The following is a 15,978-nucleotide window of genomic DNA, read 5'->3' on the forward strand; positions in this document are numbered from 1 at the left end:
AGCCACGCCATCTCCGTCTCGCGAACGCGAGCGGAATCCAAGGTATCAGGATGTCAAGCAGATTGCCTGCTGCAGGAACCCGAGACTAGCCCCAGTCCGCTCGCATGGACCTTCAGCGCAGAACCTGCTTTTCCTGGACCTCCGTTTGCATCTGACATCATGCTCTGGCCCATAAAACGAGCCTGCTCTTCCTCTCACAGCTTCTTTCTCTTCACATCCATACTCTTATACTCTATTGCACTTTTCATTATATATGCAGCATCACCAGATTTTATACTCACAGACACAGAAGAAGCAGGCCGACACTATTGTGTCTGTTTCCGGCGAACCAAGAAAAGCTTCGCATTGCCAGAACTTGATCGAAAACAAGCGTCCACAAGAGGCTCTCAAGCCTGCTCTGGTGGTCCCGTCGATCCAGATACTCCCTGCCGATCCTGTATACGCCTAGGATCGCGGAAATCGACATTGGCCTCGTAGAACTCAGCGAGCAAACATGACGGACCAAGACGAAGATCAGCACTCCTCAGACGAGAGATCAGTAATATCGAACCAGAGATCGCACAGCTCCGCGAGCAGATCTCACTGCTGGAAGAACAAATTCGTTGTCTATACTCCAGAAAGTGACGAGTCCCTTCTACCGACAGGCACACACTATTCTACTGCTGCCGTTGAGAACCAGGTCTGCAGGATCGTATTACGGTTCATTACTGCTCTCTTTCGGATCATGGAAGGAAAGAAAGCAGGCAAAGCAGGATGAGGGACTCGGATGGTCGGAGAAGGTCGATTACGAAAAGAACTGTCCTCTCGGCAACGAGGAAGAGCCGATCCCAGAGCCGGAGCCCGACAATCTGATATGCATCATATGCGCCAGTCGAGAAGCCATTGCTGAGCAGAATGAAGAATTCCAGTGTTCGGAGTCGCTTTCCGATTGTCAACAACCGGATACCGGGCGTCGAACACATGGCAATCTCGTCGCCCTGTTCTACGCCTTGACGGAAGCCGTGGAAGCATGGTGCGCCAAGTTCAAGCCATCCAGGAAGTCATCAACCCGTGAGTGGATGCTGGAGTTCAATGAGCAACCTTCTTGTTCAGCAAGTCGCCACCGGACATTCCGAACACAACGCTGTCGTGCCTGATGAGCTGGCGGGACATCATGAACTGCGTTCACCAACTGCGGTATTTCACTGTGATTTGGTAAGCGGTGCCGACAAGGACGATGAAATGCACCATCTGTACATCGATCTGGTCCCTACCGGCTCTCACAGCCGTACACCAACGACTAATGAATCGAGTCGCCCAACATACAATGACTCGACCAGAGTGTTCAGCGGTTGGTCGGTCCCGAGTACGCCGCTCCGGTCTTGCTTTTCGCTCGCAAGGGCTCACTGCAGCTACGTCTCAGAGACCAGGACCCGTGTTACGTCTTCTGATTGTCGTCCAGCAGCAGGCTTTCATCAACGACGCCCTTGAGCGTGCCTTTCACGTCCAAGGTGGCATCCACATCCACACGACGCCAGCGCACAGAGCCCAGAATCCTACGAATGCGTCACTGTTGGGCATTCCCCGCGAAGTCTTGGGTGATGGGCCAGACTATCGAGCCTACTTCCTGCCGGCATTCCTGACGACCAATACATTTCACTTCTCCAGCCACGCCGACTTCGTGTGGTGGCAAAGCCGGTGCATAAAGCATCTTCGACAACGAAGAACAAGACGGAAAGACGGCCCTCCGATCACTTTGCTAGCCGTCTCCGCAGAGAACAGAGGGCCGCAGAGCTCACGGAGGCTCATGGGCTCACATATGGTGGCGATCTGGGCGCAGACGATTCTTCGCGGGCAAACATTCGCTGTTGAGATTTGATCTCCAGGCTCACAATCAACCGCATCGGCCGATCGATTCGATTGCACACGCATGCGGCTTCAAATTGTCGTCTACGAAAGATATCTGGTCTCGATTCTGCGCATCCGGGTACTCCTCTCCCACAACCTGCGAGGTTTTTAACCTGCGCGGCAAGCGTGAACTCGACGCACATGTTTCTTTGGAGATGTGTCGGTGCACTGGGTCACCAAACTCAGCACCTTCGTGTCTTTTCACATCGCCAGCAGAGAAGCTACCGTACGCCACAGTATATCATTTCGAATTCAACCTACTATACTCTCCTCCTCAGTCAGTCCATACTTCGACCGGCGCTACATGGGGAGCGTCGCTCTTCCTGTGGAGACGATCACCACAATTCAATGTCGAAGCCGCTCGCCTGTCGGCCGTCGATGTAGGCGGCAATACAGACATGACCGACGGAATGTCTACGCCCAGTTTGGAGGCCCTGTCCACGCCCAGTCCGGAGGCCCGATCCTCCACGAGCTACGACCCAAGCTCGGACGGCTCCTCAGACAAGCCATTCTTTTCGGACGACGGAGAGACCTTGGACATCGACAGTCCATCGGTATTAAGTGACTCCAGCGACGAGGAAGAAGGCCCGGAAGAAGGCTCGGAATATAGCAGTGGAGATCGTAACAGCCCAGGCGGCGATGCGGATGTTAGCGATGGAGAATTCGGGTCTAGTTCAGAGGCCCAATCGTGCGCTACTTACAATCCATCTACATCAAGTAACTCCAGCGACGAAGATCAAGACGGAAACAGCGACAGTGGTCATCCAGGCGTGAACTCAACGCGCACCACTCGCACGCGGCTCCGATGTTGGACCATAGCAACAACTTCGTGCTGGTCTGCCTCTATCATTGTCATGTAATCTATGAACAATGAATTTCCCGGCTGAGTTCGTCGCCAACGTCCGCCTGGGTGCAGTCCGTGCCGAGCTAGAGCACTTCGGAGCGCGAATTGCAGTTCACTACCAGAAATTGGTCGTTCCATTGATCAAGTCTTCTTCCACGCTGGAGAAGAGGCCAGTCGTGCTGTGGTCATCAATGGCACAGCCCTCGTCCAGACCAATTGTTCCGACATGACGTGCAGGACTCTTTCTCCAAATCTCTACGCTCTGTCAACGCGCGCTCGAGCGCCTCGTCCAGTGCACAAGGGAGACAAAGGAACAAGCCCATTCTCATGGCGGACAATGGCTTTGTTCAATTTTCACATCCCGTGCCTGAGGTCCCCGTTCACTCGGACACACGGGTTGTGGAAAGTGATGGGCGGCTACACTTCACTCGCCGCACCCTGCGCGCTGCTGCAGATATACTCTTCCCCTCCATGACCATTATACTCTTCTGCATCATACATGAGAGCAGACTTGCAAACACTTGACCACGAAGATACCAGCTTTTCTGCACTCATTCACGCAGGCGGCATCAGTCTCAATCAACCAGAACGACATAAAAACTGCCACTGCACTAGTCGAAAACATGAGCGACATGACCGACATGAAGAAGAAAGACGTGGCTGTCGCAACTGGCGAGAGTCAGAACTTCGACCACAGCAAAGACCTTGACGGCTGGGACGACTGCAGCATCGAGGTTACACCAGCGGAGGAGACTGACTTCGACATGCGCTCTTCTACAGACAGCAAAGAGAGCAAGAACACCAAGACTTCTTGTGCTCGCTCTGAAGACTGTGACACGGACGCTTCCTCTCTCGACGAATTCGAGGACGCCTTCGAATACGTTAGTCGCATGGATGTTCCCCCGAACCCTATCAAAACTTTGCAACAAATACACGCAGTACACGTCGCAGGGACACACAATCATATCCTGCCTCCTTATCGCATCAAAGGTGACACGGCAGATCTGCTCACTACGACATACCATCCGGATTCTCCAGAAGGCAAGGCTCTGCGAGCGACATACGAAGCTCAATATGAGAAATTTCGGCCAGCGTACGAGGCGGAGACCGACCCTCAATACGACCACTGGGAGTACGACCAAGCTGTCGCGGATCTCAAAGACTATCGCCACGGTCTCAAGGTCGTTCACGTGCGTGGCTTCACCGGAGAAATTCCTACCATCTTCTATGATGTCGTCTGTGACGAGACCTGTCCTCAGTATCAAGACAACCTGGCGAAGCAAATCAGCAGAGCAGCACAGAGGCTGAAACAGGATTGGTGGGACGATCTTGATCTGGGAGGACTATTCTGATTGATCATTGGAGCAGCTCAGCATCAATGGACACAAGACACCACCAGGGAAGCCATCGCCCGTGTGCAGGGAATGACACATCTCCGTGCAATCAGCCCATTCGAGAGAAGAGATGGGGGCGATCCCTACGCCTACCAGCCTTCCGCCGGCGAGAAGCAAAAGCGTAGCAAGAAGGACGTCGGCAAAGGCCGTGAAGCGAAGCGTCGTTGCAACCACAAGTAGTCGCTACTTCGCCGCGCACTGCATCAAAGCACGATTTCTCAGCATCGCATCACACAAACAAAGACTTCACCACCACACCTGACTACATGGTACCCCGCGTCCATGAACCTGTCGCACTATCGATCGAATACAAGCCTAGGCAAAAAGAGCACGATTGACTTGATTTGGCCTCCCGAGCGTCCGCAGTGCCAAAGGATGCTGCACTGGCCCTGTTTCTTCAGAATCTGAGGCATGAGGAAGTAGGACAAGATGGGAGCTGTTCCTTTCCTTACTGCAGATTTGGTATCGGGGTATTCGGGAACGTTCGGAACCTTGGCAAGGAGAGGAGACACAGAGGAACGAAGAGGCATGTGGCCGCATGTTGGAATTCCTCAACAATCGTGTTGCCTCCTAGGGTCCGCAGAGTTTCGGATGTCTGGGCAACATGAAGGCCGCGGTTGGCGCCGCTGCGATCAAAGCGGCTATGTGGGAGTATAGAACAAACAATACCATCAGTTGTTATCGAAATTTAATGTCTCTAGTCTTCCTGTGTCATATCCTACCGTGTGAGAGCAAATACTACTTACATTGTACGTTAGTGCTTGGTTAAATATATCTCAGCGCTGAAGTTACAGCTCTGGCAGTTCCTCGATCACTGAAGCATACAATAACACGAAACACAGTTGCTGCTGGCCAGGAATCTTTGAGCATCCCGCATGTAATGACATTGCCCAGATGTTTGTCGATGCCGGGGAAACTAGTGACAATGTGTAATTGACCATCTCATCACTCACAACATACTTGATCTCGATCTCTTCCATCCGTTTGTGCGATTGTTTGCTATTTTGAAACATGCTTTTCTACCTTTCAGCTTTGCTCGTGCGTGGAGACTAAGATCTTGCGCTGCTTGTTCGAAGCCTGAGGTTGAAGACGTCCACAGCCCTCATGGCCTGCTACTCATGTTCTCTTATATTCGTTCAAATCTACCCTATATGCTTAGCTGAGTGTGCTTTGCTACTCTATGCCGTACCAATTGCAGCGGTCTGGTCTTCGGCAACATGTTCGAACCCGATACAGAGCGATGCGCTTGTACGTAGGCGATCAAAGCCGTCACTTGCTGCCCATAAGGGGCATGTATACGCTGCCTTCACTTTCTCGCGAATCACGTTTATCGAGGTGAACGATGGTGAAGAGGCAATCATCCGTCTCTTCACGCTCTATCGGAAGCGTACAGCAATCTTCAGGACGCTCCCTGGTCTGCTCTTGTTCGACGAACTTCCAGCAGTAACATCAAGTTGTCTCAAGCAGAGCGGCACCCAGCTCCAATCGACCGGACCCATCACGAAGCTCTTCCACAAGTAGCAATATCAACACCGAAAGCCAAGATGGCTGGCTCACAAAAGAAGGACGTCAACAGCAGCTCTGATGAGCGTGGGTGCCTCCAGCCGGTCGATCGCTCCATTGCGACTCTTCAATCTGTGAATAAATCCGAATCTGGTGAAGCTATTCTACATGGTTCTATCGATCAAGATATAGAGGCTGGTTCCTGCAACGAATCCATCGAACCTCCCAACGCGCTTGCACGCCTCATGGCCGATCACTCTGACGCAGAAGAGGATCCCATGATGATGGCACAGATTGGTCTCGTAGAAGACGACTGGATATTCGCCGATACAGAAGAAGATGCCGTTGAGCCTGACCATTACTCATCGACTACAGCACTCGTCAAGCCTCATGAGGAACTTGACGAGTTTCAGGAGATCACCGACGACGAGATCAAGTCCAGCAACGATCCAGCAATCGTTCACGACCAGCATGTTCGCGCCATGGCCTACCACGTTGTGCCGCCATATCCTATCCCAGCAGAATACGCCATTCCACCAAAGCCCGAAGACACCAGTCACGCTGCCCAAGTTCGTCAATACAAGGCGTTTACGGAAGCCTGCTACCCTGGAAATGACGAACAGCGTGAGCAGGCAATCAAGAGAGCGAACGAGAGTTTTCCACGCTATGGCTCTCCTGCGACATTCGTCCGTATTGTTCACGTGAACGGCCAGGCACAGGAAGTCTCAAAGTGGCAAAAGACTAAGTGCGATGAGACTTGTCCAATGAAGAAGAAATCCTTTCTCAAGAAGCTGGCGGGCGTTCCAGGCAAGTTGTTGAGCAGCATGCCTTATGGCAAGCTGTCTTAGAGAAGCTGCTGCCTTGGTCCTTTGTTGAGGAGGAATGATTGCAGTTTCAGAGGTATATTCATGGCAAATGCATGCCGCTTTGACGTTGGTTGATTGATTGTTTGTATTCTAGCTGCACGATGGATGTCTAAGAGTGTTTGCTGTCTGCTCGAGCTACGTGGGTAGATGAATATATGTACCCTCCATTCATCATCTTCCAGATTGCCCACTTCTTCGTTCATCACTATATCCATCTTCGAACACATTATACGCCCACTCGCTCGCTATATTTTCAATACAACCACTCCGGCAAAATATCTTCCAGCGACAACTTTTTGAAGTCAGCGATGATGCCCCTGAAATGAAGCATAACGTGCACGCACCTTTCGCCTGCCCGTGGCCGAGCAATCCGATCCGAACACAATGCCCAACACAGCGTCTGCTACACCTCAAGTCGAGCACATCCTCCTTACACAACGCACCACTGCCAACTCACGCAAGTTGACGCCGAATGACAAAGCGAAGGAGAAGACCTTTATGGACCACCTCGTGGAGTCTTGCTCGCTGTGCTCTGAGAACAAAGGCATTGTTCAAGGTGCGACTCTTCACTCGCGAAAACGTGACATCGCAGTGATTGAACGACTGTGAAGTGTCAGCACAACGTCTTCGTGCTTCGTGCTCGATACAAGAGCAACCTTCCGAGCGCTGTTCTCGGCCTTCTTCTTACACCATAACTCAAGAACCAGAACCAGAAAAAGAACGGTCGCACTCAGTCGCAACAGCAAAGCACACGCAGACTCCAGTATTCACATCATCGCCAAATTTCTGCTCTTACCACACAAATCAATATGTCGTCGACTTCAACCAAGAACAACGTCAGCAGCTCTCCTGAGCAGGGCACTCCCATGGCGGCCAAGCCCAGCCTCAAATCCATCGAGCCACCTACGGGCATCGCCCGCCTGATGGCCGATCATTCTGACGACGAAAATGACCCGATGACCATGGGCCAGATCGGTCTGCAAGGCGGCGTTTGGGATAATTTCGACAAGGAGGATGATGATGCTGCGCGTAACTCATCTCCAACTCCATCAAAAGCGCTCGATGAACACGAAGACTTCGAGATTATCGGCGACGAGGAGCTCCCGGATGACAACGATCCCGCCTATGTGCATGACCAGCACGTTAGGGCAATGATGAACCATCGAGTTCCCCCATACCCGATCCCATCACAGTATGCAACACCGGCCGGAGACCGCGAGGATCAAATTGCTCGCTACCACATATTCCTTGAAGAGTGCTATCCAGGTAGCAGATTGACGCGCGAAAACGCCATGGACAGAGCGTTGAATAGTGCTCCTCGCCACGGAAGCCCGAATCGCTACCTCAGAATCATCCATATCAAGGGTGAGACGCTAGAGGTTCACAAAGACGACTGGGTCCCATGCGACCGTACTTGCCCAGCGCGCAAGAAAAAATTCCTGGAGAAGTTGAAGGCCGCACCAGGGAAGATTTTGGGCATGCGCTGAACGGGCTTTGTTCGTCGTCGTCGAATTTGGCGGGTTTCGAGATGCAGCATTTCTTTTGTTTGCGGGTTGGTGATGCTGGAAGGATGGTAGAAGATTTTCATCTGTTTGAGTAGGTTTAGCGTTTTGTATTGCTTTCAGGTTCGAGATGAATTGAAGATTGCGTACATGCATCCACCGGGTTTTCGTTTTTCCTGAAGCATTCGGCCATCGAATGACATTTTCTGTGAGCATCGATGTTGATTTCCGTCCTTTTGCGCCATCGAGCCAGCGTCCCGATTACGCTATTGTCAGTTGAGGCGGTCTCACCACACCCTCAGAAAGCGCGACACTATGCCGCACGTATTGAACTGCAAAGATGGTATCATATTAGCCATGCCTCTCTATAGTCTATCGTACACGATCATCATCGTCAGCCAGATCATCGCCAATACTCATATGTCGATCCCACCATTCCTTTCTCTCAGGCAGTGTCTGCTGTTGCTGCTCACTAATGATGCTCGTTCTTCGCTCCTGTAAACTTTTGCGATGCATTTCATAGTCCGCTCGTTCTCTAGCCAGGCGCTCTTGTGCCTGTTCTGCTTGTAATATTCGTCTGTCGCTGCCACCACTTCGAGTCCGCCTGTGCATTGGCGGCTTAGCTCGTGCGGGACTCTGAACGCCGCCCGGTATCGACGCGTTCGATGGTTTGTGTGTGCTCGCCTGTCCTGTGACGCTCATGCTCCAACGCTTGATCGAATTTAGTAAGCCGTTCTGTGAGGTGTTCTCGTCTGGTTTCTCCTGGGTTGAGGGGAAAGCACTGCTCTTTCGCCTTTGCTCATCGATCCATTGTCGACTAAAGCAATATCTCCAGAAACAGAAGCTGCCAAAGAAGGTTCCGTCGCTGCCAGGGATGTGCCGCCAGGGCTTCTCTCGCCAACAGAAAACACAAACATCACAAAATCCCATGATGTTTTGGCAGAATATATTGAGCACCGAAAAGGCGAAGATTGGATGCTGTGCGTAGTAGTCGCTGTAGGTCAAGGTATGGTTGATAAAAGGAAAGATCCACAGAAGGAGATACATGACCGGATAGATGAAGAGCAGCCTCAGTTGTCGTTGTATGGCCTTGCGGCGGCTCTGCATGGCTCTTGACGCTACATTTCCCGGGGCGCTCGGCGTTGTTGCCAGAGTGGTTTTCTGTTCTGTAATTGGCGCCAGTGGTGGCTGCTCGCTACACGACTGTCGAGAGGCTGCTGTCGAAATCGAGCCTCTTGGTCGGGTGAGCTCGATTGGCGGAGCAGCGAAATCCTCTGCAAGTACACCGTTGGCCGCAGAAATTTGTCGACTGCCGCGTCGTGATGATGGCATACTCCTGCTGGTCAGTGGAAGCGGCCCCGGGGGTGGCAAGTCGAACGGATTGGCTGAGCTGTTGCCGAAGGGGGATGCCCAATTTGGAACCGACTGTCTCCTGTTCGGGTCTGCGCGAGGGAATGTGTTCGATGCACCAGAGTTCTTGCTGTGCATTGGTGCGAGGATGCTATCATCGTCGGGCGCGATGTCGTCCTCGCCTACCAGCTGCTTCTCAATCGTCGCAGCGTCTGAGTGCGAAGACATGTTCCGTTGCATTGCGACTGATTTGATAGTGGTTGGGGCATTGCTGGTCGCCCCTGGGCTGTGATCGGGAATACCAGCGCTTGAGCTTTGGTCCTGCTCCTGGCCAAAAACTCTGAATTCGTACCCTACGTGCCGATATATTCTGACAGCAACTCCCATTACGAATATCCAGTTGAGGTATCTCGGTATCCAAGAGAGCGCAAGTCGATACCAGATTGGGCGTATAGGCAACGAACAAAATCCACCTTGAGAGACGAAAGCAGGGCCTGAATTGGCGAAGGCAAGCGAAGTCATAAGGTTGGGTACCAGGACCCATCCTGCGAGGACGTACCATCTGATCCGATACAGGCCATCGGCTCCTAGGCGGGAATTCTTTGGCGGAAAAATTTGGAGCATCATGTGCAAGCTCATAAGCAAGATAGCACAATCACAAGCTTCCAGACCAAGCTGGAGGAAGTATCCTGTCGCCTGACAGAAGCTCGTTCCGGTGGATATATGGCCCGTTGCGAGCGTGGTGACGGAAAAGACGAGGAACCATGTGGACTTCCAGAAATCTCCTACGATGAGAAGCAAGACCAGATCTCTTCGGAAGTTGCGTCGCATCATGCAGAACCAGTAAATAGCACATATGGCCGAAAGCATACTGATGCTTGCAAATGTGGACGCAATTACTTGTAGCTGATATTGCTGCCTCCGCGCGAGGACCGCTGAGGCATTGAAGTCGGGATTGTAGCCAAGTAAGCTGGCTCTTGGATGCAGAGTCAGGCCAAATTGGTCGGGTAGTGCAGCTGATTGTATCGTAGACATGGCGGCTGCCAGAGCAGTCGCCGGTTGCTGTGTGAGGCCATTTCCGATGCTCGCAAAGGCGCCCTGGAGGTCGTCATTCGAAGCCATTGGTGAGGACCAGAACAGGTCGGTCTACTTCGCATCGGCCGAAATGCTATAGCGGCGGCTGTTGCTCGCAGCCAGGACCAGAACCGCTATCCAGGGAGGCACTCATTTGTTCCGTCGACCACGATCACCAAATCATGGTCAAGGTCGTGAACAATCAGCACTCGGATATCCTTTTCCGCCTGGACTCGCGGCTGTCGTCTGGGGAGCAGGGCCTAGAAACGCGCAAAGATGTATTGCAAGCAGAAAGTCGACTTTGTTTGGGAATTGGCCCAGCGCTGTGGTATGCAAGCTTCCCTGCTGGCATGCGGCAAAAGACTCGGGCGTGAAAAGGACGTCTTGCGGCTCAGTTTGCTGTCGGTTCCGCGGCCAAGAACAATGGGCTCAACTTAAACCGCCAACCCGCGTCGAGCTCAACGTGTACTGCCGTGCAGTGATTGACAAGCTGCGAGCAACAGAAGCAGTTCTCCTCGCTGCCCACGAATTGATGCTGTGAAGTGTAAAAAGAAGGAGGCTGTCTCCCTTGCATGCCAGCCGCACGAACATGCGTTCGGATGGGCTGTGCCCATGACTGGAATGCAAGAAACGAATAGGGCGAATGGAACACGTTCCGGCGATTCTCTTCGCTGTAACCGGTCGATCTCTGCCAGATGTAGGGCAAAATGTGCAGCCACTTCGGCTGATAGCTCGAAACAGATCAAGATCTGCACATCGAGGCGTCGTATGGCGCCGCCATTGGCATCCTCAGGCAGTCGCAACCGGTGGAATCCGTCATTTCTCCTACTGTGCAGCGTCCTAAAAAGCCATTAGGACGCCCCTAACGCCTCCTTCGTGGGATTTTTGCGATCGCGATGCTTGACACGAACGCGTTGACCATGTAGATAGCACGTCATTCTTGCTCAACGGAGATACATTACCAAATTAGACTCACTTCTCGTGTCTTTTTCGGTCGCGAAAAGACGGCTTCTGAAGAGTACCAGCCAAGTGGTCAAGTTGAGACCACGGCACGCTGTCTGATCTGCCCCAAATTCTGCGGCTCAAAGGGTCAAGGCGACGTCTCCGCACTTCCTCGGCTGTACAACGTGAGGAGTCGTGGCAGCTTGACGCATGCTGTGAAATAGCTTGGTACGAATGATCTCCTCGGTGCTCATTGGATAGTAGAAACCCGTTCCAGCTCAACTGTCTGAGGATTCCGCGCCGAGAGGTGATGCGGGTGGCGTGTCGCGTTCCGACTCTAGGCCGGTCCGACGCGTTCTCTGGTATATCGACGTCGTGCTCGGAGTCCAGAAAGCAGACTGTGTGCAGAAGCAGTGTATACCATATGTCCAAAAACTCGTTTTCCTCCGAGGTGGTTATCAGTTTCTGAAAACCGTGGCTTTCGGGAACTTCGAAGGTACCGCAGCATACGTGCCAAGACCATGAGCTTTCGCGTGGTCATATGCATACTGGTTTCACGAGGTCGAACTCACTCTGGCAATACACTACACAGCCTCACAGCATGTGAATTCGACTACGTCGTCGACCATGGACAAGGATAGACTCACGTCTTGTAAGAACCACGAATGGGGCCTCGACTTAGTGCATGGTATGGACCTGGTCGAAGGAACGCCAGACATATGCCTGGTGCTCGTAAGCTATAACCAAGCAGAGTTGCCATGTATATCGGGCCTGTGATTGGCCTTGCTGGACGTGGTTTAATTTGTCCCTGCGAGAATTGTATCGTCTGGTCTTGGAGAGGGCTGTTACTTGCTCAGGCCGCTGCTTGGGAGCCAGTAAATGGTATGTTGCCTCGCCCTGGGTCGCAGTGTACATAGAACACAGTATCTGGAGAGTTGTATCTCACACTGATGATGTCTTTTCGATGGATCCACGGCGGGAAGGCCGCCGTAGCCTCGCACAGCCCGGCACAGTCTGACACTGTCTGGCACGGCGGAAAGCGGATCATGCGGGGCCTGGCTGGACTTCACCAGCAATCTACTGCGATGGACCTTCGTACCGCTCTTCCAAGCGAGCAAACCATCACGCCAAAAGGACACGACAAGACACGACTGAGTCGTACCCATCATCTCAGGATGATTCGACGACGGAAGACTCGCCTCTTCACACAAATCAGGCGCCTTCCGGGCTGGAAAATCACATGACGGAAATTGCATGCGAAGCGGCAATGAAGATCACGCTCGAGCCTTTCGTTCTGCAGTTCGGCGTTGAGTTCATCGCGTAGCGGCTCATCATCAAATTGATCCTCCCGTGACGGAAGAAAATGCAAGCAAGCAAGCACGAAAGCAGGAAGCAGGCAAAGTCGGCAACAAAAGCTGTGGTCCTCGACTACGATGTAAGCGGAGAAATTGCTGTCCCTTTGGATTCAATTGGGAAGGTCGAAGAATATTGGCGAAGAGCTCCCGTGTTTGTTCTTCCGCTTCGCGCGCCACGGGTCGCCCGGAATCCCTGCATGCATGTCTCACACCCATGCTTTGCATGAAAGTGCTTGAGCGTGAGAGCGGCCCTTTCCACATTCTGATTTCTGACTCTCGGATGAGTGTGGAGGATGCATTTTCGCCATTTTGTCAACAGGCCACGTTGGCCAACGTTCGCGTCATCGGGAGCCGATGCGTGCCGTACCATATGATCGCGGATGAGGGGGATTAGTGAGCCGATATCTCAAATCGATCTACAGTACTACTGCTCCTGAAGGATTTTGGTATCGTTCTGATGAGAACGGCGATTTTCGCGGCGATAGCTGTTGTGGAGGTATCGAGACCAACAGAGAATCTGGCCTCGTCTATTCCGCGATCGTACAGGCCATGTCTGTGATCGCCAGTCTCCATAAATTGCACATCCGGTCTATCGTTCCGTGTGAACAGCTCATCAGTAACCCACCAAAAAGACCCGCAGCATACGATGTGGAAAAAAGCGCGGCTGTATCGCCGCGAGAAACCAACAGCACATCAAAGCTGTTTAGCTCCTCGCGTGAACTTCGTAATAAATCTTCGGCACCGAAAAGCAGCGAGCCGGTCACGACAATTGTCTTGACTGGCGCATTAGTAGAAGATGGATTGCTCGTATGCTGCTTGCCGGGGTTTGTGGCACATTAAGAAGAATGAATTGCATATTGCTGCGCTTGTATATTCGATGTCGTTGGTTGTTCGTAGAGTTGTCACGCACATATAATCCGAAGTTCGCAAGGTCTTCACCGGTCGAGTTCCCCACCCCACTGCTTTCACGCTTGTCGACATGCCGCCCTGCGCCTGCGCCATCGACAGACACCATACCTGGTCCAGGCGTGAAGCCGAACATCGTGCAGCTCCACTGCCGCGTGCCTTCCGTCTGCCGCGGGTCACGGCGCTGTACGCTTGTGAGCCAAGTCCGGCATCATCCACGAATGACACGCCAAAGAAATCGAGCAGGGCGCTTAAAATGACAAGACTAAGCCAGTCAGGCACTGCTAATGACAATAAACATGCTTTAGACTAGAGTCCGCTCAAGCGTGAGCGTTCGCCTAGATGGCTCGGAGCGTCTGGCGCAAAGCCTCAATGGTGGCCCGCTTTGAACGTACACTTACATTTCCTAGTCAAGCCTCAGAGTGATGTCGTGAATACCGACAGCAAGGTAACGAGCTGTGAAGCGCAAATTGTGATTGTTGGTTGCTGAAGCTGCAAATGTCCGAGGGTGTTGGTATGATTCGAACGTGCATGAAGCTAACGGGCTGCCCGACTGGCTCGCAGGCGCCCTCAATCGATTAGCCTTCACGGAGAGGCAGCAGTGCTCCTTCCTCCCAAATGCATCTCCCATTCCCGTGCTGGTGCTGTTATGAGTCGTGAGTGTGATAGAAGTCGTAGCCACTAGGCTCCCAAACCCGATGAACTGCTCGCCGCAAACTCCTGTGCCCTGAGGCCCGACCTTTATGCTTCTCCAGTGTTCCAGTGATCGCCTCGATGTCATCCCTGGTGATCTGTCTGCGCTGTCTCTACTCTTTTTCTGTCTTCACCACGGGAAAGGAGCCCACATGTGGTATGTTGTTCACTGGTCGCACCAGAGCTGTGCTGCCTCCACTACTGCGCCGCCGGCCGATGCGCTTCTTCACCTCCGGTCGATTCGGACAGCCTTCATCGACATGCCTAGTCGCCGCATTAGTTTTGATACTGGGAAGATTGTTGGATTGTAACATACCTTCGGAGGGTGTCTTTGCGCGCGAACGCATTCTGACACATTGGACAAGCAAAGTTGCGGGCCTTTAAATGAACCTGCGTTGGAGCACAGTTAGCAAGTATTGCACCAGGACGTTGCTGTGAGGGCAGACTTACACTTTGCTCATGTCGAACGAGATCTGTCCGTCGCACAAACCTCCTGGAGCACCCACGGTACTCGCACACGTATGGATGTTCTCGTTGCGGGTCGTGTGTCATCATGTGTGCCCTCAGATTGTATACGCGCTGGAACATTTTCCCACATTGCCGGCACTGGCACGTCGAGTTCTCTGCTGTCGTGAAGGCCCTCTTCAGGCGAGCGTCTGCATCACCCACGTACGAGCTGCCCACCGTGCTGCTGTCGTGTGCGCTGTGCGGCGCTGATCGCACGGACAAGGGCCATGAATTGTGTAGGTATTGTAGGTCCGCTTTGTCGTGTTTCACCGGTGTCGCCGACGTAGCTCTGGGCATCGATCCATCTTGGACAAGTGTTGTGAAGATGTCGCTGGGATCGACGTGGGCCTGGTTCTCGTCTGTTGGTATGCCAGGGACAGAGTACAGATTGCCTCTGCCTTGGTCGAGCGACTCCTCAGATTTGATGTCTGGTGGACTCGGCGCCTGGAAGTATCCATCAGACTGTGCGTATGGTGACGAAGCAATCAAAGAGGAGTAGGAGCTTTCGCTGTGCACGGATTGCGCCGGCGATGTGCGCCCCGTAACTGATTCGTAAGCCGGCGTCGCAAATTCTGGCACTTGGTGCAGTGGTCTCCACTGAGCATGATCGGTAAGTGCGCTTGATGTCGGGTAGTACTGGTCCAACTGTAAGTCGCTCCGTGTGACGTCCGGGAACGTATATGTGGGATGTGTCTGTTGAACGGCCCAGCTCGATGAAATGTGCGGAGTGGACAGCGCAGATGGTGGGTTGTTGAACGTTGCTTGAGTGGGAGTTTGGAGTGAATCCAGACCCAGACTACAAGTCTCTGCTGGTAAAGTCATGGGTTGGGAGCTGGGGTAAGGATCCTGAGATGAGGTCCCGATCGAAGTGTACATGGAGTTGGGATCGGTAATGTTGAACTTTTCATCTGAGTCGTGCAGAGCGGTGCCTGGCTGTCTCATTTGTTCATAAGTATAATGCTTCCAGTCTCCCATGCTGTCGTCTTCGTTGTTGTAATGGTCTGCAGGATAGAAGCTCATGATCGCTGGTGGAAGGAACCGTCGTGAAGGATTTGCTGCCGCCTTCTTGTCCTGAAAGGATCGAGTAGATATCTGGATCTTGTGTGACGAACGTCATAAGGCTCTGCACAATAGCGATATAGACAAGAATAGATG

The 15,978-nt window shown here is 52.7% G+C and overlaps 5 protein-coding genes across 5 annotated transcripts; 3 read left to right on the plus strand and 2 right to left on the minus strand.

The window, feature by feature from the left end:
- Positions 1 to 2,285: 2,285 nt before the first annotated feature.
- RHO25_007736 (uncharacterized protein) lies at positions 2,286 to 4,083 on the plus strand (the record flags this gene model as incomplete). Its single annotated transcript, XM_023599914.2, has 2 exons — positions 2,286 to 2,657; positions 3,295 to 4,083. The coding sequence occupies 2 exons, from the start codon at positions 2,286 to 2,288 to the stop codon at positions 4,081 to 4,083; spliced, it is 1,161 nt and encodes a 386-aa protein (XP_023448699.2).
- A 1,586-nt stretch (positions 4,084 to 5,669) lies between these two features.
- Positions 5,670 to 6,476, plus strand: RHO25_007737 (uncharacterized protein; the record flags this gene model as incomplete). Its single annotated transcript, XM_023599915.1, has 1 exon — positions 5,670 to 6,476. The coding sequence occupies one exon, from the start codon at positions 5,670 to 5,672 to the stop codon at positions 6,474 to 6,476; it is 807 nt and encodes a 268-aa protein (XP_023449602.1).
- An 827-nt stretch (positions 6,477 to 7,303) lies between these two features.
- RHO25_007738 (uncharacterized protein) lies at positions 7,304 to 7,981 on the plus strand (the record flags this gene model as incomplete). The annotated part of the gene is made up of 1 exon (XM_023599916.1): positions 7,304 to 7,981. One exon carries the CDS (start codon positions 7,304 to 7,306, stop codon positions 7,979 to 7,981), a length of 678 nt encoding a protein of 225 aa, XP_023449604.1.
- A 387-nt stretch (positions 7,982 to 8,368) lies between these two features.
- RHO25_007739 (uncharacterized protein) lies at positions 8,369 to 10,468 on the minus strand (the record flags this gene model as incomplete). Its single annotated transcript, XM_023599917.1, has 1 exon — positions 8,369 to 10,468. The coding sequence occupies one exon, from the start codon at positions 10,466 to 10,468 to the stop codon at positions 8,369 to 8,371; it is 2,100 nt and encodes a 699-aa protein (XP_023449605.1).
- Positions 10,469 to 14,429: 3,961 nt separating this feature from the next.
- On the minus strand, positions 14,430 to 15,843 carry RHO25_007740 (uncharacterized protein; the record flags this gene model as incomplete). The annotated part of the gene is made up of 3 exons (XM_023599918.2): positions 14,430 to 14,580; positions 14,633 to 14,706; positions 14,767 to 15,843. 3 exons carry the CDS (start codon positions 15,841 to 15,843, stop codon positions 14,430 to 14,432), a joined length of 1,302 nt encoding a protein of 433 aa, XP_023449606.1.
- Positions 15,844 to 15,978: the final 135 nt, after the last annotated feature.

This window comes from Cercospora beticola, chromosome 5, assembly GCF_033473495.1.
Source record: "Cercospora beticola chromosome 5, complete sequence".
Lineage (NCBI taxonomy): Eukaryota > Fungi > Ascomycota > Dothideomycetes > Mycosphaerellales > Mycosphaerellaceae > Cercospora > Cercospora beticola.